The following is a 25,510-nucleotide window of genomic DNA, read 5'->3' on the forward strand; positions in this document are numbered from 1 at the left end:
AGCATGCTATGACTGGAAGTCTGTCTTTTAGCATGCTAGCAGATGCACTAAAGTTCTGAGCCAATGCCAACTTACTTCATACTGGACGAAAACACTTCAGCCACAAGTTCATCCAACACTGGAAGTAGACAAAAGGGCCTCACAAAATATGTCAACTTGTTTCACAATGCATGCATTTAATCTGGATTTAAAATGGAGTGCCCTCAAATCAGATTCACACCTTAAACCCCAGGTGGGTGCAATTAAGGGAGAAGACCAAACCAGCAGGCTCCAACCTCAGGGTGAGTTGAATACCCCTGCTGTAGTGAACGTTACCATGTTAACCAATGTAGCATAGGGCAACGGCCAGCTTCGACAACTGGTGTATTGTCAAGTAACATCCAAAACGCAGTTAATACCTTACCATTTCAATGCAAATATTTTCTGCACAACTGTTGCCCAAACAGGCCCAAGTTAATGTCTACCAAAACATCACATCAGGCAAACCCCACATTGACACTTTCAGAACCTCCTACACAGAGGAATTGGGCTGACAAGTCAACCCACTGCTGCCCCCACCCCCAATCACAGGAGTGTACTCAAAGCTATAGGACACCCTGAAAGGTAATGCCTTAAACAGCATATACATAGCATCTTGCAAATAGTTAATTATTGAAATATTTTCCATAGCATGCCTTGCCATTTATGATACATTGAAGCTCCTTCACTAAATGCCCACATGCCCTGAACAGAAGCTAGGGGACATGACCAATTAATGCTTTATCAAACTTCCCCAGTCCCCTACTGACAAAGCCCCTGAACAGTTTCAAAGTACACTAGGAAGCATCATGTATTCTACACCATGATTTTTATTGACATGATTTTTAAGTGCTCTGAAGTCACAAAGTACATAAACAAATTCCAGATAAACAGCATTCAGAATGGGTTTGATTGATAGGTGAGGAGAAAACAATTCCAGTTTCATTTTATTTACTCATACAGGAAGCCATTTTGGCAGCTCTTGTACTCGACCATCTCCTCTGGCTTGAACCACAAGGCGATCTCCTTATTGGCACTGTCGAGGGAGTCACTGCCGTGGATGATGTTCCTTTAATGGCAAAATGAAACACAATCAGCAACTCCGCATCATGGGCTTGAGGTTTATTGGAACTAAAGTCAGCAGGGTATATTACATTTCTTAATACATGAGTTTGATTGTAGAAAATGCATTACATTCCTGTCTAATGATTGACACTTTCAGGTTGCACCGCTTGTTAGTTGAGCACTTAGTACTTGCCAAAGCAGATTCTGTATAAACAGGCATCAGTGTGACACATACCTTCCAAGCGTGATGCAGAAGTCTCCGCGGATGCTGCCGGGCTTGGAGTCAGCAGGGTTGGTCTCTCCCAGCATCAATCTACCGTTCTTCACAACGTTCAGGCCTTCCCAGATCTGAAAGCAAAGGAAGGTAAAATGGCGCATTGAGAGCAGAACGATTCATTATGTCACAACCACTGATCAAGAGTATAGGAAGTATTGTGTTCCGGTGGCTTTAGCAGTGAACCACTATGCATCTAGCAATGAGCAAGCATTTTCAAAGGGGCTGTGTGTAGAGCACGGGTCAGAAGGATGGTTACCATGGCAACAACGGGACCGGAGTGCATAAAGGCGCAAAGGCCGCCATAGAAGGGCATGTCCTTCAGGTCAATGTAGTGCTGCTTGACGTGGTCCTCAGATGCCTGCAATCACCCCCCCAAAAAATTGTTCAAGGTCTCAAAATCAATAGTCCCAGTTAAATGCTGTTAAACCTATTAGATGCACTGCTGAATAGACAGATGTTCACATACCTGGATCATCTTCATGGCCACAAGCCTGAAGCCCCTCTGCTCAAAGCGCTTAATGATATCTCCCACAAGTCCCCTCTGGACACCATCAGGCTTGATGGCAATGAAGGTACGTTCGGTGTTGGACATGGTGCTGCAACAAGAGGATAGATATTGAGTAACTGAAAAAGGCAGTGGGCTGTCAGTGAAACACATTAACAATGGACAAATTGCCTAGTTTGTTGTCTTGGAGATTAAAACATCCATTTAAAATGAAATTCCTGAATTAGCTGGAATAAGACAGGCCACTGCACAACCTTTGATCAATGTACAGCGAGTCAATGTCACCTAGAATGCTATGGAGTGAACAGATGCACTGTAGCTAATGAATGTGGCAAGGACAGTACAAATCTATTCTCATCACCCGGAAAGTATTCCCACATGCCCATTCCACGCCTATGGGGTATTTGGTATGAACAATTTGCTTTCGTTGCCAATGTGCAACTCATGTTTCATACATGGACAAACGAGTTTGTTTTACTGGCATTGTAGCGTAGTTACTGGCGCATAAAGTGACCCCATGCTTTAGTTTTGTTAGGTTGAGCTCTATTAAAAGTAACGTTACCTACAGTCAACTGCAAACAGATGCTGCAGCAGTGTGAGTGTAGTGTTGAACTGTCCGCTGTAAACGTCACTTCAATGACTTATTAAAACAATTTAATTCATGAACCTTTACCTGTATTAAAACAGTCATCTAAGATCAACCACACCCTGCGGAACCATACGAATTGTGTAGTTACTTTAATTATTGCGTCGCGATTGACTGATTGTTGAATAGGCCTAGCGTTTGACAGCAAACGAAATGTAGCTGGTTAACTGGCCACGTCCAGATTTAATACAGATCTGTGCGTTTCACCGGTATTAAGATAACTTCCAAAAGCGAGCTAAGGACGCTAGCAGCGCCATGAACTTGAGCACATTCCATTGTTGAAAGCGGCCATATTTGGTACAGATGCCATGCCACATGGCCCGGCTTTCCACTGTCGTTACACGAAATAAAGTCCAAGTAGATTAGTCTAGCTTAATTGTAAAGCACTTCCCACCTACAACGGAGTTCATAGTAACAGATAATTGGCTTACGGTAACCTGTAAGGCTAAGCTTATTAGCCATGTGAATAAGCAAATTTCACCACGAAAATTAGTCACGTTGGGTGAAACTGAAATGCACAGCCCCGGTGGTGTTACCTAACGCGTTACATTTTCAATTCACTAGCTATAAAACTGCAAGTCATTGGTTTACGATTAGGATGGGAATTAACCGTCACTCGATGCATGTCAATTATCTGGCTAACTTGGTTGGGTAGAAACGGGCGAAGAACCACGCCGTTGCGTGGCATGCTAGCTAGCTCGTCAATGCGAAAGGCAGAACACAAGCGACGTCCACCAACTTCATAAAAAACATGAACGGAATAGAACGATAAAGAGAAGCGTAAAAACAAAACGCTGTGATTCAACGCAAAATGAAGGGCGTTGTGGCCCCACCATTCAAGCAGCATACCTTTAGAGTTGCGTTGTTGAGACTGACAGAAGACCCGTGAGACAACCGTTCTGGGAAGGGAACAATCAGTGAGGATGAGAAGATGTTGAGAGCTAGTTTATAAAGGCTGCTGGGTGAACGGGTGGGGCTTGGATGAGGTCAAAAATTGATTGACATGTTGCGTGCCTTTTAATCATCCATGTTCTTCTGCGCATTCTAGCGCAACAGTTAATGGGTTGCGTGATATCCACATGTGCTGTCAAATATTCGAGTCTAGACAATGGTTGATATCAGCACACTAACCAAAACGGTATCTGTTGCAAGGGGTGGTGGGTGGGTTTTGAAATGGGTGGACATGTTTTATTTTTATCAAAGAAACAGGTGTAGGTGTAAATATATCAGAGCCTCACATTTTACAAACACACTATGAAACAATTTTCCTTTACATATTTTGGATGAGGTCTGCTTGTGGTGGCCGAAACATATGTTTTATGCTTGTGACTCCCGACAACTCCCGACAAGGCTGTTTTCATTGTAGATTTTGCCGCCACCTGCTGACTGTTGCCGCACAATGACGTCTGTGATGATCTATTACTATGATCTATTACGTCATAGGTGATCATGTTTGAAACAGATCAGATCACATTTGACCATTCGTTCAGACATCGGGTTGGTTTCGTTGGTGGTCGAAAATGTATTGTCCCGCATTTTATTGCAATGTATTTATTTAACCTTTATTTAATTGTATCATTTTTTTAAACATTCATTCGCGATACAACTGGAGAGAATATGGAGAAGAAATACATTGAGGTAGGTATTGTTTTTTTATAGAGATGTATTTTTATATATTAAACATTTTGAAAGGCAAGATAAGTCTTGCCATCTGCCAAAGTCAGAAATAGTGAGTAATTGGGTAAAGGTGATCGCCAAGGTGACACTGTACATAGAGGACTTTCTGATGACATTCCCAGGGTCAGAGGTCAAAGGTTATATAACCTATTGATAAATAATTTAGGCTAATTAATGAGTTTGTGAAAGGTGATATGTAAAATCTCAGTCACAGGAGACTGAAGCAGAGACAGAGATGCAGGAGGCTGATCCAGAGTCAGCCGGCCCATATCAGTCAGAGGAGACTGAAGCAGAGATAGAGATGGAGGAGGCTGATCCAGAATCAGCCGGCCCATCTCAGTCAGAGAAGACTGAAGCAGAGAGAGAGATGCAGGAGGCTGTTCCAGAGTCAGTCGGCCCATCTCAGTCAGAAGAGACTGAAGCAAAGAGAAGAAGCAGGAGCCTGATCCAGAGTCAGCCGGCCCATCTCAGTCAGAGAAGACTGAAGCAGAGAGAGAGAAGCAGGAGCCTGATCCAGAGTCAGCCGGCCCATCTCAGTCAGAGAAGACTGAAGCAGAGAGAGAGATGCAGGAGGCTGTTCCAGAGTCAGCCGGCCCATCTCAGTCAGAGAAGACTGAAGCAGAGAGAGAGAAGCAGGAGCCTGATCCAGAGTCAGCCGGCCCATCTCAGTCAGAGAAGACTGAAGCAGAGAGAGAGATGCAGAAGGCTGATCGGGACTTAGCCGGCCCATCTAACACATGGGAGCCACAGCAGACTTTTCATTCCAACCTGTCCTTGGCCCGGAGAAGCTCCTCCTCTGAACTCAAATTCTCAGGGGAGGAGATGACTGAGAAGTAGGTTGCTCTTTGTCTTCCCCATACTTACCTCCTATTCTCTATGCTGTATGTTCTGCAACCGACCAAAGATCAAATCAGAGGGTGTGTTTGTGGTGTACATGTATATAGGCTTGTCCTGTAGAGGTCAAGGGTTAGTTCTAATAATTAACAGTACTCATCTATTTACCCCTTTTGCAGACAATGGATTCTCTTGACTGAGAATATGCATGAAAGGGTGAGTTAGTGTTAGCTCTGGAATTTTTAACATCAGGAAGATGGTAAAATATGCTCTGGGTACATACCAAATGGTTCCTTTTTACATATATAGTGCCCTACTTTTGACCAGAACCCTATGGGCCCTGGTCAAAAGTAGGGCACTATTTAAGGAGTCATTTGGGACACAGTCTAGATCAGGGATGGGCAACTAGCGGCCGCGGATCCTCTTTTGTAAGCCCATGGATCAATAATAAATAATAAAAATAGGAACTCAGTTGGGGTCTCAACTTATTGTTGAGAGTTCGAATAGTAGAATTCACAAGGTGCAATTACACACTGCAGGAAGGAACTCGAAAACTTCTCTCCACTGTCAAGAGGGGTTCTGCTAAAATCATTTGCCCGCAAAGTGGGGGGCAGGCCCAAACAAAACTTTACTTAAGGCCCCCAAAACGCAAGGGCCAACTCTGACTGCATGTGTGGGTATGGATGTGGATATGCAGACCCGCCAGCCACTGCAGCCCCTCATGATGATTTCAGATTTTTTTGTGGCCCCCTCCCCCATAAAAGTTGTCAATCCCTGGCCTAGATATTCTATTACAATACTACAGTAAATGTACCAGGAGCTGGCGAATCAGCACTTTGAATCAAGACAATGGGAACCTGGTGAGCAGGCTTCAAATCTCAAAAACAAGGTGTGGGGGGGGGGGGCTTAAATGTCAACAGACTTAAGTGAATGTTAGATCTTGTTAGATTTTAGAACAACCTTTCCCGGCTATTCTTTTACTTTCCAGTTCACCGTAGTTGAGGCCTATGCTAAGTGCAAGAACATCGTGTCATGGGTGAAGGAGGCCTCTTCAACAATGGTGGTCCCTGCCCTTGATCTCAGCATGGATTTGCCCTGGACGCCATCATCATCATCATCATCATCATCAACTTCCTGCTCCTGGTCTTCAGTCGTAATCAATGTAGCAGATCTGACAGCAGCCTCCACATGCCGCAGTGTCAGATTCAGCCTTGGGCCAAGTCATGGGCCAAGCGAGGTCACTAGCCATAGAACCGGTGCAAGCACACGGAACCCAACTCCCTTCCCCTCCCCACTTTCGTATGTACCCCCTCAGAAGCTTATTTCTTCCATTAATGGTTGAAACCATTATTTTCTTCACTGTGTATAAATAATGACTTCTCTAAAAATGTTTTATTTCCACTGAATACAGATGTAGGATCTTAAGATTGCTACAGCAGGAAAATAATCCTGCAGCAACAGGAAATGTGAATTATTATCTGGATTATAATTAATAGGCCGTTTTGTAGGGGTTGATACTTTTTTTGTCAGGGAAAATCAAGTCAGAAACTTCAAAGTGGAAATTACAAAATTCAGAAGCCTTTTTAAACCACAAATACACTACACGTTTTACATGTCCTATATTGCAGGAAGGTTCTCCTGCAACAGGGTGATCAAATGAAGATCCTACATCTGTGTGACTTTAGTTGGATTTTTGATTAATTTGATTCCTTTGCTTCTTTCAAAAAACGTTTTTTAACCCGTGTTTGTGTCATAAATGTTTGTTATTGTCATTGTTACCATATCTCTGTTGTGGGGCCCTCTTCAGCTCAGAGGAGAATGAGGAAGAGGATGACAACCCAAGAAGATTTTGTTCAGCGTCTGAGGACGGAGATAGAGAGGATTGGGATAGACCCCGCTCAGACCCACTGAGGTCTGTGTTTGGACTGTCTCACAGCTTCATCTTCAGTCATGTTCACAGAGACTCCCACAGGTCCCTGAGTGAGGTCATACTGCCATCCATCCAGAGGAGACCGAAGAAGATGAGGCCTATTATTCTGTCTGCGGACACCAGGCTGATCATGGCCATTGTGGAGATCATTATCAAACAGATCAATGCCAGACTAGGCCAGCTCGCGCTGAAAGGAGGTGCCAGTCAGGGAGCCGAAGCTCCTTCAACGAGCATCAGCTCAGCGAGCAGTCAGTTTGCTGAACAGATGCTGCGGACAATCACAACCACAATGAATGGCCATACCATGGGACAGATGGTGCTCACTCGGCTGTCTGGAAAGTCCCCTCTGGACATTGAGAGGAGGCTTGAGACCGAGTTAGGACCACTGGCAGGTCTGATCATTGTTGCAACCATCAGCAGCATCCAGACGGCGAAGAGCAACGCTCAGACAGGACATGAGGTTCGGGTGTCCTCCCCTTTCACCTACTTCCTGTCAGCGGTGTCAGCCGAGGTGCAGAGTCTGGTGCTCCAGAGATCAGGGACCAGGATGTCAGCCAGACAGTCAGGCAGCGACCACCTGCTGAACCTGTCTCGGGCGAAGATCACCAGGGCCGTCGAGCTGAAAATGGCTGAAATGCACGGCGGATCCCTGTGGAATTGGACCCTGACAGAACAGAATATCCAGCCACGTCATGACAGAATCACTGCCATGTCCAGTGATTTGGTGGATTTGGTGGTCGATGATACCCTGGAGGCCCTTGGATATCTAGAGAACCAGGCATTATCCGGGCCCCAGACCACTGGCTCTCCGACAGGGATTGAAGGCCTCGACATTGATGGTGTGGCAAGGGACATGGTCCGGAAAGCTGCACAAAAACTCAAGGCCTCCATGTCTGAGTTTGAGCTGGAGCGGGGATCCAGATCCTCACAGGGCAGCAGTGGTCCCTCGAACCACTCACCTCTGTCTCGCTCCCACTCCGACCTAAGGATGCTGTGTGTCCGGTCAGCAGTGGCAGTCAGAACTTCCCTGCAAGTGATAAAAACAGAGCTTGACAGCAACTCAGAGGAGTTCTTTGATCCGTGCCAGACGGCTAGAAACCTTCTAGCACGTCTAGCGTTGAGTGTCGAGAGCATCGACAATCTGGAGATTGGTGAGATGCTCCAGGGCCGCTCAGCAATCATGGAGCCGGAGGCTATGAGAGAACACCCAGACATATCTTCCACTGCCATCTACCATTCCCTGCTCATTGATTGTCCATTCCCACCATCAGAAAGGGTACAGGAAACAATTATCCTAAGCCATTCACTCATTGCACAGGATGTGACCACACAGGGAGAAAAGCAGCGTCCTGCTGACCTTCAGACCGACAGCCTAACGGCAGAATACCTTGCCAAGGCACAACAGGTAGTGACTCAGGTCATAAGAGATGCTTCTTTGACCGTGGACATCCTGTCAGCCCACGTCTCCTCAAGGAACATTGCTGAGGCCTCAACTAGCATTCTTGAGTCCCTTCTAGTGGACTTAAACGAGGCAGTTGAGGTGAGTAGGGCAGGGGGGAGCAAGTTCTGGGAACAGGTCCAGTTATCCTCCCAGAAACTTTACAGCACAGCTATGGACAAACTGGAGAGTTTGTACACTGGTTGCCACCTCACCAATGAGCGAGACCACCAGGATACCCATGTAACCGCTGACAAAATCCAGGACATGGAAGTGTCTACCAACAATGACCTCAAAGACCCAACAGTTGCAGTCAGCCAGGAGTCAGTCAGACGCAGCGCCAAGAAGATCCTCACAAAGGTTCTGAATGTGATCAAGGCCGGAGTAGCTGGCTCAGAGCACTCATCTATGAGCGAGCAGATGGCCGAAAATTGTCAACTGGCCACGGAGATGTTGGACTCCATTCTGAACAGACTAGAAGATGATGAGCCTGATGTGGGTGAAGAGGATCATCTTCATGTGATGTCGGTCCGTGATGTCTACCAGGATGTCTCATCTAAAACCTCTCAGGTTTGTATGGTGGGGAGTAGCCAGGCAATGGACCCGCTGACCGATGATGTGTCTGCCGCGACCTCTGTGCATGGTAAGTGAAATGAACACTTTTCATTTATTTTATTTTGTAGTATGCACTAAATTGATTAACTCCTGTCATGTAGGATTCACTCATTTTGAGCTTAATAATTTTATTGCAATTGTGTTCATTGGATTTTCAAGATTGTGTATTATTGTAAAATATACACAACATAATCCTGAGCTTAATTATTGTATCTCTTTTGCCCCCAGATATTGTGCACAGGTCAGAGAGATGTCTCTCTCAGGCCACAAGTACCCACAGGCCCGGCACTAGCCAGGTCTCCAGTGACTTTGTTGTTGAGTACATGTCTGAGCTCCATTCCAACCGCCCTGACACTGCATTGCCTGTGAGGTGCACTTCTACAGCTGTTGCCGATACAGAGACTCGCCACGTCCCTTCTGCCAGAGTGAAGAAGAAGAGCCAGGGCCGGAGGTTCAGTTTCTGCCCAAAGTTGCCAACGGTCAGGATCAAGGTATGGAGATGCATGTTTGGGGGGTTTGCCCTTCATTACGGCTGGAATAGAATCCAAAGCTAATGGGGTCAGAGTGAGACATTGTGGGGTGTCTAATGGAAGGATGAATTTACCCGGCAACAGCTGTTCAAGAGCAGAGTGGAACCAGAGAGCAACCTCACTCAAAAGGAGCTGCCTTCGCAGCGTTTCAGCACCTCTCGAGTTGCGCTGGGTAAGCGACACACAATGATGATCCTTTTCTTTTAATGCATTGCCAAGATGTGGCCAGTGGTCAGAGTGAATGCAGCTTTACTGAGTTTAATGCTGAGTTTTATTCAACTCTGGTCCCATAATGTTTTCTCTGATCAAGGCCACTGAGTTTGACGAGCTGCCAGGCAAACATTGTAGCAACTCTTACATTTCCCAAGGTCAAAATCATTGATGCTGTCATTTTGATGTATTACCGTCTGGTTGGTTTAGACTGTGGTCGGAGAGAATGAAAGTACATTTGCCATGTTCAATTCTAATCCTGCAATGTTCTCTTATCACAGATGATGATCATGTTGTCCCATTCATTCCCCAACTTGAGGACGACCTGCCACCAGCACCTGCACAGGAGTCCCGTAAACGTCCCCTGTTGGTCAGGGTGTTCCGGGCCATTTCCAGAGCCATCTCGAAACCATTCAAGGGCTGTGCTTTTTGCAAGAAGAATTAGGAAAGGGTTAGCCATCAACATCTAATAAACATCATTGTGTCTGCAGTCAAATTTAATAGACTCTCTTGACATGGATATTTGAGTAGACACTTATCCAAAGCAACTAGGGTTAAGTGCCTTGCTCAAGGGCACCTCAACAGATTTTTCATTTAGCCAGCTTGGAGATTCAAACCAGTGCCCTTTGGGTTATTGACCCAAAACTCTTAACCACTAGGCTACCTGCCATCGCATTGGTTCTACCATATTGCTTATTCTTTTTTGATTCCTTCCTATCTGCAAACACTAAATGATAAGGGGTTGGCCCAACGGAACATTTCACACCAAATTTGCATGTTCCATTTACTGTGTTAAGAACATGATTTCAATATTTGTAATATACTTGCAAACTGAGAAGGTATTTCAAACTAGCTTTGTTTGTATTGACCTTGGTGAAAATGTGTTTAAATTACATTGAAACACAATATTAATACAAAGAGTGGCTTTTTCAACACATTTAGATGCATATATTTCCAGTGGGGGAAGGGGTGTGGTTTGTGGCCCATCATATTCTATACAGCTCTTCGGGAGAGGTTGCCAAGGTCAAAGTGGAGCTATTATAATCCTGCTGATCATACAGTCTTTGTAATGAAGAAGGGTCCATTAATAGGGGCTAGGGTCAGCCTGAGAGGTATCTGTTGGTTGGAGGCCAAGGGTGGGCTTGAAAATGGGTCATTGACAGTTGCTATTTAGAGCTTCTGCGTTCCCTTGCTCCTTCCATCAATGTATATAATCCCCCTGTCTCTCTTGCACCCCTTTGATAGTTTGATTTATGATCACCTCTCTAAACCTGTAGTATTTTTACATAATAATTATCTTATCTATGGCCTATAGATGGAGGGGTACCAGGAGAGAAATGTAAGAGAATACAGATTTGTGCATGTGAAAATGTAGGAAAGTTCCCATTCCCAATACTGTATATTAAGATTTTCTTTTTCCATTATGCATGAATGTTATGCATTTTCTATGCAAAGTCTTTTACCTTTATTTTGTATCATTTGTATATGTCTCTTGCCTGTTTTTCACAAACGTTCACACATACCCAATGATTACACTGATATGTAAACTCTCAAAGAAGACATCAATAAATAAAGATTTATGAAATAGTTCGGAGCATTAAATTCAAAATAGATTTCCCCAAAACTTTGCATCAATGACAAATGCAAAATCTGAAGATCATTTTACAATCCAAGCACAACAGGGCGCAAGTATCTTTGCCAGAACGTTTGTGTGCAAAGAGAGAAAAAGAAACAATTTATTCCGAGTTCAGGGGTCAAGAAAACGGAAACACGTGATAAGGAATTTTGCGCGCAGCCTGCGCCCAACCGCTGATAAATAAAACATGTACACTGTTGGCGCGTTGCGTGGGCCATGAGTTCTTCACTGTGCATATACTTTGCAAATTTGTGAAATAGTGCAGTCGCACGTTCCCTTTTCTCACAACTAACACAGCGTTGCAGCAACCCCATGTGGAAAACATTGGGTGTATGAGGCATGCTATTGTAAAAGATTAGCTCGCACATTTATGAGTCTACTGAATCTTGTTAAATTCTAGCGTGTCCTGATACAACTTACAATTCGTTTCATATGCTAAACATGGACAAAGTCGGTAAACACTCTAGAAAGGGGAGAGAGACGACGAAGAGAGTCTCTGAACCAGAGCCAGACTACGATGAGGAAGTGCTAAAAAGACACAAAAATGCCCAGGCAGTGACTGTTTTGGGCGAAGAAGATGCATCTGTAAAACTTCTAGAAGATCTTGTTTTTGGTGCTGAAGATGATCTTGTGGAAAGGCTGGTGGAGGTAGGAATTAATTAGTTACATATGGGGTGTATTCATTACGCCGATTCTGTAGCAAAACGTTTCGTCTGTTACAAAACGTTTTGCAACAACTCCAAACGCTCTTCAACGTGACGTAAAATCTGTTGCGTTTTAAACGGAAGTTGTAGTTAATTTTACGGTTGCCATTCCAATCCGAAAAATCGCCGTAATGAATACACCTCTGATTCCATACAGAATGATGCCTGCCAGATGCTCAGTCGATTATGTTAGCACATTGTCAGCATGGCATAGATATAAATCCATTATTGATTGATAGTTAGTTACAACCATGTAATAGACAAATAATCACCAGTGACATATCCCTCTGTCACATCGTTTACTTTTAGTTTCATTGCAGTCAGTTTTTAGCAAATCAATTTCTTGTCAACAGGACAGAGGAGATGGAGGTGCCACACTTCTGGATGATGACGATTCCAGCGATTCCGATGTAGAGAATGAAGCACGGCTGAAGGTTCTGCCAACAAGGACAGCAGTTTGGGAGGATGAGGATGATGATCTGGAGGAAGAGTTAGTACCTGGGACTGCAGCAATGTCTTATTGTGTCTTTTCAGCATTGATGTCATGTACAATGCTTCACACTTCATGTAGTTGTAGTCATGTAACCCTAATGTCAATTACATGGATGTGTGAATCAAACATTGCTTGTATGGGCAGTTACTAGTGATGTGCATCTTTCCCTTTTGAAGACAAATATATATGTATCTATGATATGTATGTATCTATGATATAGAAACCAGTGCTTGACCTGGACTGAAATAGGTTCCGGTACTCATTTTGGGTGCCGGTACTGTTGAAATTTAGGCGCAGGAGCTCCCACAATACTTTTGAGCTAATATTCTATATGATGAAGAGGAGCTCAAGCAGTAGAACATTTGAGGTGCTGGTACTCAGCTCCAGTGAGCTCCTAGCCAAGTCAAGCACTGACGGGAATGATACGTTTTAGTTTGTAACTATTTGGTTTGATGAGAGGAACGAATCGATACGATTTGGTTTGATGCGATAATATTCGATGCTACAACATTTGTTACATAAACACATTCATTTTCCATTCTAAATTCAAATCTGCTGCTGATGGAGCTCACGGGCTGGGCCTCTCTGAGCTGGACCTGTTTGAGCTGATGTGTGTGTAAATGTCTATGGTGTGTGTGTAGTCACTTGAGCTGAGCCATAAGGGAGACTAGTGAGCATCTACCACCCCACTATTAGATTAGATTTGTGTAGACCGCTTGACAGAAATGGTAGCAGAAGGTGAATGTTGAACTTTTGTTAAGTCTCGATCACACCAACAGAGAGTGATTGTGCAAAATGGTAAGCAGCATCATCTGGATGTGTGCAAGCAAAGCTCAACATTCACCTTCTGGTGTACCAAAATGCAATGACGCTATTGGTGTGATCGAGGCGTTATTAGACAGCGTGCGAAGCAGCGCTCAATTTTAGTAGGCTACCGATATTCCCTGGGGTTGTTCAACATGCAAAATTACTTGTAGATCCTTTAAAAATGTATTTTATTTTATTTTACCTTTATTTAACCAGGCAAGTCGGTTAAGAACAAATTCTTATTTTCAATGACTGCCTAGGAACACTGGGTTAACTGCCTGTTCAGGGGCAGAACGACAGATTTGTACCTTGTCAGCTCGGGGATTTGAACTTGCAACCTTCCGGTTACTAGTCCAAAGCTCTAACCACGAGGCTACCTGCCGCCTATTTTACCTTTATTTAACCAGGTAGGCCAGTTGAGAACAAGTTTTCATTTGTCGACCTGGTCAAGATAAAGCAAAGCAGTGCGACAAACAACAACACAGAGTTACACATAAACAAACATATAGTCAATAACACAATAGAAAAATGTATGTACAGTGTATGCAAATGTAGTATGATTAGGGAGGTAAGGCAATAAATAGGCCATAGTGGCGAAATAGTTACAATTTAGCATTAACACTGGAGTGATAGATGTGCAGATGATGATGTGCAAGTAGAGATATTGGGGTGCAAAAGAGCAAAAATAAATAACAATATGGGGATGAGGTAATTGGGTGGGCTATTTACAGATGGGCTGTGTGCAGGTGCAGTGATCGGTAAGCTGCTCTGACAGCTGATGCTTAAAGTTAGAGAGGGACATATAAGCTTCCAGCTTCAGTGATTTTTTTTTTTGCAATTGGTTCCAGTTATTGGCAGCAGAGAACTGGAAGGAAAGGCGGCCAAAGGAGGTGTTGGCTTTGGGGATGACCAGTCAAATATACCTGCTGGGGCATGTGCTACGGGTGGGTGTTGCTATGGTGACCAGTGAGCTGAGATAAGGCGGGGCTTTACCTAGCAAAGACTTATAGATGACCAGGAGCCAGTGGGTTTGGTGACGGATATGTAGTGAGGGCCAGCCAACGAGGGCATATAGGTCACAGTTGTGGGGCTTTGGTGACAAAACGGATGGCACTGTGATAGACTACATCCAATGTTCTGAGTAGAGTGTTGGAGGCTATTTTGTAAATGACATTGCCGAATATTTCCCTCCTGTTTCCTAGAGTGGACATGACACACCGGTTCCGTAGAGACCTGGCCAAGAGTGACGCGGAGGCCAAGATGTCCAAACAGAAGTTACAGCAGAGGATGAAAGAACAGTAAGTGGATGTTAGTAACACAGCCATGGATTAAATACCGTTGGGATCTTGTGGTTCAAGCTCTCACTTCCAACTCATTTTTGCCAGGTTCCAAAAAGCAATGGGTGGAATGCCGTCCTGGGCAGAGACAAAATTAAAGAAAAAGAATAAGAAAAAAGGTAAACTCCCACATTTTGGTTATAAACAACTTCATGATCCATGTAGTATGTTATGAGAGATGCCCCTCACTTATGATTACCTACTATATAATGGTGATATAGTGTATACAGCAGGGTTCCCCAACTGGGCGCGGGCTGAATTTTGGTGATTTTTATTTGGCCCTCCCAAGTTTTCTGAAGTACATTTTTTAAAACATTTCTGGACATAAAAGACTAAAAACACCAACAAATGAGTTTGCTTTTAATTTTGCATATCTGTTCCAAAGTATTCCCACGCATAATAGAGAGATACACACTGAGTCTACAAAACATTATGAACACCTGCTCTTTTCATGATATAGACAGTTTGAAATTATTGTTTTAATACAATTGTATATATGTTTGGTCTTCTTGTGGACAATTTGCGGTTTACAAATGATTTGTAATTATGTTCCGACCTCCTGACCATTGGCTCAAGAAAAAACTCGGCATGCGGCTGAATCTAGTTTGAGTCCTGGTAGAAAGTATACATTTGTGTCTTTTCAATAAAAGATGTCTATTTTCCAAAAGCTAAAGATGACTCTGATGATGAGGATGAAGATGGAGACGACCTGATGAGGAAGACGGGCAACTTTGTGGGCTCATCCGACAGCCTTCCCAAAGGAATCATACAGGTTAGTTCTGTTCTCCCATCATTTTACCACTACTACATTTGAGGTTATGTTAGAGTAAAACAACCAGGTCTCTCTCTGACTGGAAACGGGGACTCTAAACCAGAGTACATTAAAGGTTTGGGAGTTACAAAACCATTCCGTTTTCCAGTATTAAATCATATGTTTTTGTTTACATGTGATGCTAGTGCATTTATTCTGGATGTATTTAACTCTCTTGCAGATGAAGAAGTGCCTACATGCCAACAACGACCGGCCGTCTGAGGACAGGCTGACCACGGTGCAGTTCCACCCCTCTGCCCAGGTTGTCATGACAGCAGGGCTCGACCAGTCCATCTCTCTGTTCCAGGTATTCATTTTACTCATCAGCTGCAGTCTTCTCTCGGGTATTCTTGTGGCAGTCATCATGAGACATGGTATAGGGAACTGCATCCTTAATAATATCCTCCAGACCTTTTTTTTGACCATACAAACTATAAGCAAAAAATATATACAAACTCAATGGACCACCAATCATCCTTACGGATGATTATCTTATGGTTATTTAGTGAATCTGTGACACTAACATACAAGTTTGTACTAATATGAATTACCATCCACCTCACTCTAAATGTCCCTCCTTCCTCTCCAGGTTGATGGGAAGACCAACCCTAAGATTCAGAATATTTACCTGGAGAGGTTCCCGGTGCACAAGGCCCAGTTCAGCGTGAACGGGGAGCAGGTGGTGGCCACCAGTTTCAGGAACAAGCTGTTCTACATCTACGACATGATGGAGGGCAAGGTCATCCCTGTCCACACTGTCAGAGGTGAGGAAGAGGAAGCCATGGGGAGTCACTAGAACCCCAAGGCTGTTCGGTAGTAGTCTAACCAGTTGGCTGTTAGGTAGTGACTTAGCCTTTTATTACTAGGCTTGGGCGGTATCGAGATTGTCAAACCTCTATACCGATATCCGGTAAAGACTGGCACTGAACACAAACCCCGCTGAGCCTTTGTAAACCGAAGGTCAGCAATGCTAACAAGTACATGTAAAATCTCAGTGAAGACATTTTATACAGTCTCTGATCCAAATGATTTGCGGGACAGACATCCCAACTCAGTTATACAAATAACAAGAAATGCTACTCACAGTGTGCTGCACACACAAAACAAATATTAAACGGCAAGGCTCTTGATCCAGGAGGGGATTCTTTGCTGTTACCAAGAGAAGCTTATTTTTCTGCAAGAAGCTATATATCTACTGTAAGTTAGCAAACCAAATGCACAACTGCAGAGTATTTAGCACATTTTAGACAGTTTTTGAATGCATTTAATGGTGCCGGCTATATATTATAGTTGAGATCATTCGAAATAGCCACCCTTTGCCTTGATGACAGCTTTGCATACTATTGGCATTCTCTCAACCAGCTTCGTGAGGTAGTCACCTGGAATGCATTCAATTAACAGGTGTGCCTTGTTAATTTGTGGAGTTTCTTTCCTTAATGCGTTTGAGCCAGTCAGTTGTGTTGTGACAAGGTAGGGGTTGTATACAGAAGATAGCCCTATTTGGTGAAAGACCACATCCATATTATGGCAAGAACAGCTAGAATAATCAAAGAGAAATGACAGTCCATCATTACTTTAAGACATGAAGGTCAGTCAATCCAGAAAATGTCAAGAACTTTCAGTTTCTTCAAGTGCAATCGCAAAAACCATCAAGCGCTATGATGAAACTGGCTCACATGAGGACCACCACAGGAAAGGAAGACCCAGAGTTACCTCTGCTGCAGAGGATAAGTTCATTAGAGTTACCGGCCTCAGAAATTGCAGCCCAAATAAAGGCTTCACAGAGTTCAATTAACAGACACATCTCAGCATCAACTGTTCAGAGGAGACTGCATGAATCAGGCCTTCATGGTCAAATTGCTGCAAAGAAACCACTACTAAAGGACACCAATAATAAGAAGAGACTTGCTTGGGCCAAGGAACACGAGCAATAGACTTTAGACCGGAGGAACGCTGTCCTTTGGTCTGATGAGTCAAAATTTTAGATGATTGGTTCCAACTGCCGTGTTTTTGTGAGTCACAGAGTAGGTGAGCGGATGATGTCCGCATGTGTGGTTCCCACTGTGAAGCATGGAGGAGGATGCGTGGGGGTGCTTTGCTGGTGACACTGTCTGTGATTTATTTAGAATTCAAGGCATACTTAACCAGCATGGCTACCAAAGCATTCTGCAGCGACACGCCATCCCATCTGTTTTGGGCTTAGTGGGACTATCATTTGTTTTGTAATAGGACAATGACTCAACACACCTTCAGGCTGTGTAAGGGTTATTTAACCAAGAAGGAGATTGATGGAGTGCTGCATCAGATGACCTGGCCTCCACGATCACCCAACCTCAACGCAATTTTGATGGTTTGGGATGAGTTCGACTGCAGAGTGAAGGAAAAGCAGCCAACAAGTGCTCAACATATGTGGGAACTCCTTCAAGACGGTTGGAAAAGCATTCCAGGTGAAGCTGGTTGATAGCTTTGCACACTTGGTATTCTATCATCAAGGCAAAGGGTGGCAACTTTGAAGAATCTCAAACATATTTTGATTTGTTTTAACGCTTTTTTTGTTATTTCGTAGTTTTGATGTCTTCTCTATTATTCTACTATGTGGAAAATAGTATACATAAAGAAAAGCCCTTGAATGAGTAGGTGTGTCCAAACTTTTGGCTGGTGCTGTAGGTTGTGGTGCCTTTTAAGAATCTGACTGCGAGTGGATAACCCGTCTCTACCATCAGTCCTATTAGCTAACGTGCAATCATTGGATAATAAACTGGATGAGCTACGATCAAGACTATCCTTCCAACAGGACATTAAAAACTGTAATAACTTGTGTTTCACGAGTCTTGGCTGAACGACAACATGGATATCATACACCTGGCTGGGTTTTCCGTGCATCGGCAAGATGGAACAGCTGCCTCCGGTAAGACAAGGGGTTGTAGTCTGTGTCTATTTGTCAATAACAGCTGGTGCAAGACATCTGATATTAATGAAGTCTTGAGGTTTTGCTTGCCTGAGGTAGAGTATCTCATGATAAGCTGTAGACCACACTATTTACCAAGAGTTTATCTATATTTTTTGTAGCTGTCGATTTACCACTACAAACCGATGCTGGCACTAAGACCGCACTCAGCGAGCTGTATAAGGCCATAAGCAAACAAGAAAATGCACATTCAGAGGCGGTGCTCCTAGTGGCCAGGGACTTTATAGCAGGGAAGCTTAAATCTTTTTCACCTAATTTCTGCCAGCATGTGCAACCAGAGGCAAAAACAACTCTAGACCACCTTTACTCCACACACACACACACACACACACACACACACACACGTGTACCAAGCTCTCCCTCGCCCTCCATTTGGCAAATTTGACCCTAACTCTATCCTCCTGATTCTTGCTTACAAGCAAAAACTAAAGCAGGAAGTACCAGTGACTAGCTTAATACGGAAGTGGTCAGATGATGCAGATTCTAAGCTACAGGACTGTTTTGCTAGCACAGACTGAAATATGTTCCTGGATTCTTCCAATGAGATTGAGGAGTGCGCCACATCAGTCACTGGCTTCATCAATAAGTGCATTGATGACACCGTCCACACATTAACCGTATATACATACCTCAACCAGAAGCCATGGATTACAGGCAACATCCAGACTGAGCTAAAGGGTAGAGCTGTCAATTTCAAGGAGCAGGGCGCTTATAAGAAATCCTGCTATGCCCGTCAACTAACCATCAAACAGGCAAAGCAGGACTAAGATCGAGTCTTACTACACCGGCTCTGACAGATGTGGCAGGGCTTGCAAACTATTACAGACTACAAAGGGAAGCACAGCCACAAGGTACCCAGTGACATGAGCGAACCAGATGAGCTAAATTACTTCTATGCATGCTTCGAGGCAAGCAACACTGAAACATGCATGAGAGCACCAGCTGTTCCGGACGACTATGATATCGCGCTCTCCGTAGCTGGTGTGAGTAAGACCTTTTTAAATCAACATTCACAGGGCCAGATGGATTACTAGGATGTGTACTGCAAGCTTGCGCTGAACAACTGGCAAGTGTCTGTACTGACATTTTCAACCTGTGCCTGACCGAGTCTGTAATACCAACATGTTTCAAGCAGACCACCATAGCCCTTGTGTCCAGGAACACTAAAGTAACCTGCCTAAATGACTACGGGGAAAGGCTGGTCCCCAACAATGATGGGACAGGCTATAGGGAGGAGGTCAGAAACCTGGCAGCGTGATACCACGATAAAACCTTCGCCCTCAATGTGATCAAGACTAAGGAGATGATCGTGGACTGCAGGAAAAGGACGGCCGAGCACGCCCCCATTATCATCGACGGGGCTGAGAGCAGGTTGAGAGCTTCAAGCTCCTTGGCGTCCACATCACCAACAAACTGTCATGGTCCAAACACACCAAGACAGTCGTGAAGAGGGCACGACAAAGCCTATTCCCCCGCAGGAGACTGGAAAGATTTGGCATTGGTCCTCAGATCCTCAATGTTCTACATCATCGAGAACATCCTGACTGGTTGCATCACCGCCTGGTGTCGCAACTGCGTCGGCCTCCGATTGCAAGGCACTACAGAGGGTAGTGCGTAGTACAGCCCAGTACCTTACTGGAGCCTAGTTATTACTGCGCAAGTTATTGTGTTCTGTGATTGGTTTGAAGATAAAATCGCTGTATAATCTCAGCCAGGCTGTGTTCTTTTTTTTTACATGGGTAGTGGGTAAGTGCCTGGTTGTGTGATTGAGTGCAGTAACAAATATGATTGCACCCCAGGTCTGAGAGAACAGAGGGTGAAAGAGTTTGAAGTCTCCCCTGATGGAGAATCCCTCCTTCTCACTGGCACCTCCGGATACCTCCATGTGTTAACAATGAAGGTAAGTGATAGTAGATGGCAAGTACCTGGTATACCACACATCCTAAATGTAAGACTCCATTTTGGATCAGGCACATGCATGCATTGCATAAATGTCTGTATTTTCTCACTTTTTTTTCAGACAAAGGAGGTAGTGAAAAGCATGAAGATCAACGGAAACATTGTGGGAGTGGCTTTTTCCCACGACGGCAGCAAAGTCTTCACAAATTCTGGTGGGTTTTTACCCTGGTCTAAGACACACGGCCACAGCCCGACACCCCAATCACATCCTAAAGCCTTTTTTAGATTTTAGTTAATGCTTCAAAATGTGACTTTTTGGGCAACCTGACCAAATTAACATAGAAATGTGAGTTATACATCAGTCATTCTCTTTGAAATCAGTTCTAAGACGCTGTAGACTTGTTCTATGTGCGCCATTTCTATGCTTCATATTCTTAAGTTAGATTTTGTGTCTTTTTACTTTTGGCTTTGTTCACCAGCTTCAAAAAATATTTTTGTTTATGGGACATATATTTAACAGAGATGGTACAATGATTCTCTACACCAGTGGTCCTAGTTGATCACCAAACATTTCTGTAAAAAAAACCGATTAATCCTCATGTTCCTATTTTTGTATTTGTTTCATGCTGTTGGTGGTAGGTGCACTTGAATCAGCAGCCCTAGCACTGGGAAGGCAAAGTGTTCCCATTTTGAAAAGTGCACCTTCAGGCCTACCGCTGGCCAATCATGTAGCTCAGATCACTGTGTATGCACAGTTTCCTCAAGCCAAAGACTGTAAAAGAAGCCTCAAGCACACAGCAAAGTTGATACTGTGAGATTTCAAAACTTTTAAAAAGACTCGGCGGAATATAGCAACGCGCTGCTGTTTTTATGAATAAGTTCATGTTGAAGTTGTTATTCAGCGCCCTACATCCACTCACTGAAAGTAGTATAGCAAAGTGTTATTTCCCTTTAACTGGCCACCCGATTTAACAACATGAATTGGTGCATGAGTCAGAAATAATGCAGTGCGACTTGAGTTTCGCCGTCGGCTGGAAGCCTCACCGCTGCTCTCTCCTTTCCCTCAGACTGACCATCAGATGCAGGCCATCAGTCCAGTAAAATAAATAAAAGCAAATGCATTATGCTCACTCAGCTGTATACCTATACCTACAATATTGAAATATAATTTCAAAATTATCTGAGAAGAACAACATTGGCATAACCAATTTGCAGTGGTAATGTATTGGGCATTTTACCTACTACAATCCTCATTGCTACAGAACCGTTTTTAATAGGTTAATATTTCATTTTTGTCATGTTTAAAAAATATATATATAAAAGAATCTGAGCGGTAGACTTTTGGCTTTGAATTTTGACTAAGGAAGTGACCACTGCTTGTTTTGTCACAAACTGAAATTAGGCGAACTACTAGTATTTTAGCAGAAAGGAAATGGCGGAGCGATTTCTGCATATCGCACCTTTTTAAAAGCTGTACATGGGTACCTGTATGTACCAAACTTTTTTTTTTATGTTGCAGAGGAGGGTGAGGTGTACATATGGGACATGAGGAGCAGTAAATGCCTGAACAGGTTCACAGATGATGGCTGTGTGAGTGGGACCTCCATGGCTGCATCCAAGAACGGACAGTATCTGGCCTGCGGGTGAGTCAGCCATTTTGTTTTTAGCATTTTCCATGTCGTTTTGTGATATGAGGTTGTTGGTGTGTAGCTTTATTCATTTATTTATTAATTAATCCGTTTCCTTGCTGATGTGTTTCAGCAGCGATGGTCCCTGTCATTTTGTGATCAAGCCATTGCAATGTTTGTATTGTCCTGTTTGTCTTGCTTCAGATTTCTTTTTGTTGTTTTTATGCATGATTTTGCCACAAAACCTTAAGGATAATTGGGTCGTTCCACCAATTAGGTGGCTTTTTAAGAAGTGTAACAAATATTAACATTCTGTCATAAAGAGCACGTTCAACTTAATAATAAAAAAAAACATGTTATCCCTTTAAGCGATTTAAATAAAACATTTAAAGTAAGTGCCTATTATGTGCCAAATAAAAGAACAGGGTTGACGATTTCATCTTTAATCAGCTGTACATTTCCTCGTGACAGGGGGAATGGAATCTTGTTTTGTGCAACAGGGAGTGTTAATTAAATGCAAGCTTCACACAAAAAAATGTAGTGAAAGACTAGAAATGTTGTCTGTCCATGGGTAACAGGGTTGACATGTTATGCTCGACCCGCTCAGTTTTCCACCACAAAACACCTGAAAATAGCCAAAAAGAGTAGAACCAGCTCACCCGATTTTACTCTATGATTTGACTATTCGATGTTCTGTTTTTCAGGATGAAAACTATTCTAAAAGGAATAGTTTCACAAATTCAAGTAAACATGGTTGATCTTAAAAATGAAGGAAGCATGTAAATAAATCATATGAAATAAATTATCTTCAGAAATGACTTTGTCAAAGCAACAAAATAACTAGGGCTGTACAATGATGGTGAAAAAAACTTGGAGAAAGGTTGGGGTTAAGTGAGTTCAAATCTGACTAGAGGTGGACATATGGTTGACGGTGGGACATGTCAAAATGCAGAATATTTGGCACTTTATTCATATAAAAAAACAGATTTATTTAATTCTCCATGTGGTCTACATTTAATATAACAGGCTTTTAAATTGTAATATTTGTGCACATTTTATACTTAAAATTTCAACAGGATGCCAAAGGCACCCATTTCATGGAATAACCCAATTATATTTTTTCGTATCGATATAGCTGTAGCACACAAGTTCACATCATTTTTCTACCATTTCTATTATCTCAGGTCAGCGGCAGGTGTGGTGAACGTGTACTCGCAGGAGGAGTGTATGCGGCAGAACAACCCCAAGCCTCTGAAGGCCATCATGAACCTGGTGACCTCTGCCACCTCTCTCCGCTTCAACCCCACCTCCGAGATCCTGGCCATCGCCTCCAGGGCTGACGACGAGGCTGCCCGATTGGTCAGTCTCTCTCTCACACACCTAATGTTGTCTTTGTCATCATAACAGCTACACCTGGTCTCTTGTAAATACAAGGTTTTGTTGCAGCATTACTTGGATAGTAATAAATAACTGAAACCATGTCTCTCTTTCACTGTCATCAAGTCTCTCCATGTGCCATATGTCTCCCCTTCTCATTTCAGGTTCATATCCCCAGCTTCACAGTGTTCTCCAACTTCCCCATGTTCCTGAGGAAAACCATCTACAGGGCCCACCGCCTGGACTTCTCCCCAAACAGTGGCTTCTTCTCTCTGGCCAACAACAAGGGCCATGCCCCTCTCTTCAGGTGAGTCTTGTGTTTTCAGACAGCAGAAAATAAAAAAAACATCAACACTATGGGTGACTTGATACAAGTAAATATATTGGAATAATAATTTGGTTTATTTTCAGGTTGTTGCATTACAAAGACTTTTGATGAAGAGCATCACAAGCAGGCTCGTAATCAACATCAAGACACCAAGCTCCCTCAATACAACTACCATTGTCTTCAAGAAGACATTTTACAATGAAAAGGACTTCAATTGTGAAATTGGTTATGGTAATTTCATCTATGAAATTGTCACAGCAAGATACCATGTATTTGTTATCCTGTTTTTTTCCCTTCAAATTTGAGTGATTACATTTTTTAAGTGTTCAGTTTTCAAAATGCTTGTCCTGTGTATTTCTTTCTGTCTACTTTAGGGTTTGACAAATGTTTGTATAATGGATTAAGTACAACTTTATTTCCTTGATACTTGGCCATTAGTATAGTTTCTTCTGTTCCTAGATATCTCGGAGAACAATAACATTATAGATTGACTAGTATAGAAAGGCTGTCAAACTTGTATGCACTAAAGCCCCATTAGTCTACTCCATATTGACCTGAAAATATGTTGCTTCCAGCCACAATAATGGATTAGAACTCACTGTGACTTCCATTTTGACCAAAGCCCTCCTCCAAATCTGATGGTGTTTGAAGATGATCATTTTCACACAACTTTGGATGATATACTTCATGTTCAGTGCCTTCATAAAGTATTCATACCCCTTGACTTATTCCGCATTTTGTTATTACAGCCTAAATTCTGAATGGATTAAATATGTTTTGCAAATGTATTAAATTAAATGCAGCAATATCTCATTTACATAAGTATTGACACACCTTAGCTGTGACATCTAATTGCGCTCGGGTGCTTCCAATTTAATTTGATCATCCTTGAGCCGTTGCTACAACTTGATTAGAGTCCACCTTTTGGCAAATTCAATTGTTTTGACATGATTTTGAAATAAACACACCTGTCTATATAAGGTCCCACAGTTGACAGTGCATGTCAGAGTAGAGACTATACCAAGAAGTCCATGGAACTGGCCATAGAGTGCTGAGGTAGAATTGTGACAAGGCATATCTGGGAAAGGGTATAAAACCATTTCTAGAGCGTTGGAACGTTTCCAAGAGCACAGTGGTCTGCATCATTGGGAAGTAAAAAAATAAATATGGAACTACTCAAGACTGCCTAGAGCTGGACCTCTGACCAAACTGTGGAGGGAAAAAATCAAGTCAAGGGGCATGAAGACTTTCTGAAGGCACAGCCTATCTGGCCCAGTTTATCGGCAGACCAAGACCCAGGCCAGAAAGGCACATCAGAAAGCGAAGCTAATATAAACCCTTACTTTGCATTCATGCTCCCAGTATGGCTCATAGAACAGTTTGCTTGATGGTGCCATTCGCACTGAAATTGACTGCTTTATTATTGTTTTTTTACTGCACTAAAGGGACCTCCCTGCTGAGCCACAGCATTGAGAGAAACACACACACCTACAGACTCCAGATGAATGACAGTAACACCATGTGTTACATGCATTAGATCCTCCTTTAGGACGTCAGTAGGCAGCATTCCAACACCTACATTTCTCCTCATTAGTAAAAGATGAAGCACTGTGTCCTCCCTAAGGCGTCGTAGTCGTTTGTATCTGCATTCAGACAAGTAATTTCTCTTCCCCTTGTGTTTCAGTGCATCTTTATCACATTTATTGTTTTGGTCTGTCCTGAGGTGCTCCTGTAATATAATAGGCTGGAGAAATGTCTTTATGATAAATGAACCTTA

The 25,510-nt window shown here is 43.1% G+C and overlaps 2 protein-coding genes across 2 annotated transcripts; one reads left to right on the forward strand and one right to left on the reverse strand.

Annotated features, from left to right (window-relative positions):
• Positions 1–828: 828 nt before the first annotated feature.
• On the reverse strand, positions 829–3,490 carry LOC135553982 (nucleoside diphosphate kinase A-like). Its single transcript, XM_064985962.1, has 5 exons — positions 3,361–3,490; positions 1,827–1,956; positions 1,617–1,718; positions 1,319–1,431; positions 829–1,087 (listed from the first exon to the last, which is right to left on the reverse strand). Exons 2-5 carry the CDS (start codon positions 1,950–1,952, stop codon positions 970–972), a joined length of 459 nt encoding a protein of 152 aa, XP_064842034.1. The 5' UTR covers positions 1,953–1,956; positions 3,361–3,490; the 3' UTR covers positions 829–969.
• Positions 3,491–11,646: 8,156 nt separating this feature from the next.
• On the forward strand, positions 11,647–24,457 carry utp18 (UTP18 small subunit processome component). The gene is made up of 13 exons (XM_064985963.1): positions 11,647–12,029; positions 12,439–12,575; positions 14,588–14,683; positions 14,771–14,841; positions 15,391–15,494; positions 15,715–15,840; positions 16,123–16,297; positions 20,301–20,401; positions 20,522–20,612; positions 21,920–22,043; positions 23,213–23,387; positions 23,570–23,712; positions 23,817–24,457. The coding sequence occupies exons 1-13, from the start codon at positions 11,814–11,816 to the stop codon at positions 23,839–23,841; spliced, it is 1,584 nt and encodes a 527-aa protein (XP_064842035.1). The 5' UTR covers positions 11,647–11,813; the 3' UTR covers positions 23,842–24,457.
• Positions 24,458–25,510: the final 1,053 nt, after the last annotated feature.

This window comes from Oncorhynchus masou, chromosome 14 (assembly GCF_036934945.1).
Source record: "Oncorhynchus masou masou isolate Uvic2021 chromosome 14, UVic_Omas_1.1, whole genome shotgun sequence".
NCBI lineage: Eukaryota > Metazoa > Chordata > Actinopteri > Salmoniformes > Salmonidae > Oncorhynchus > Oncorhynchus masou.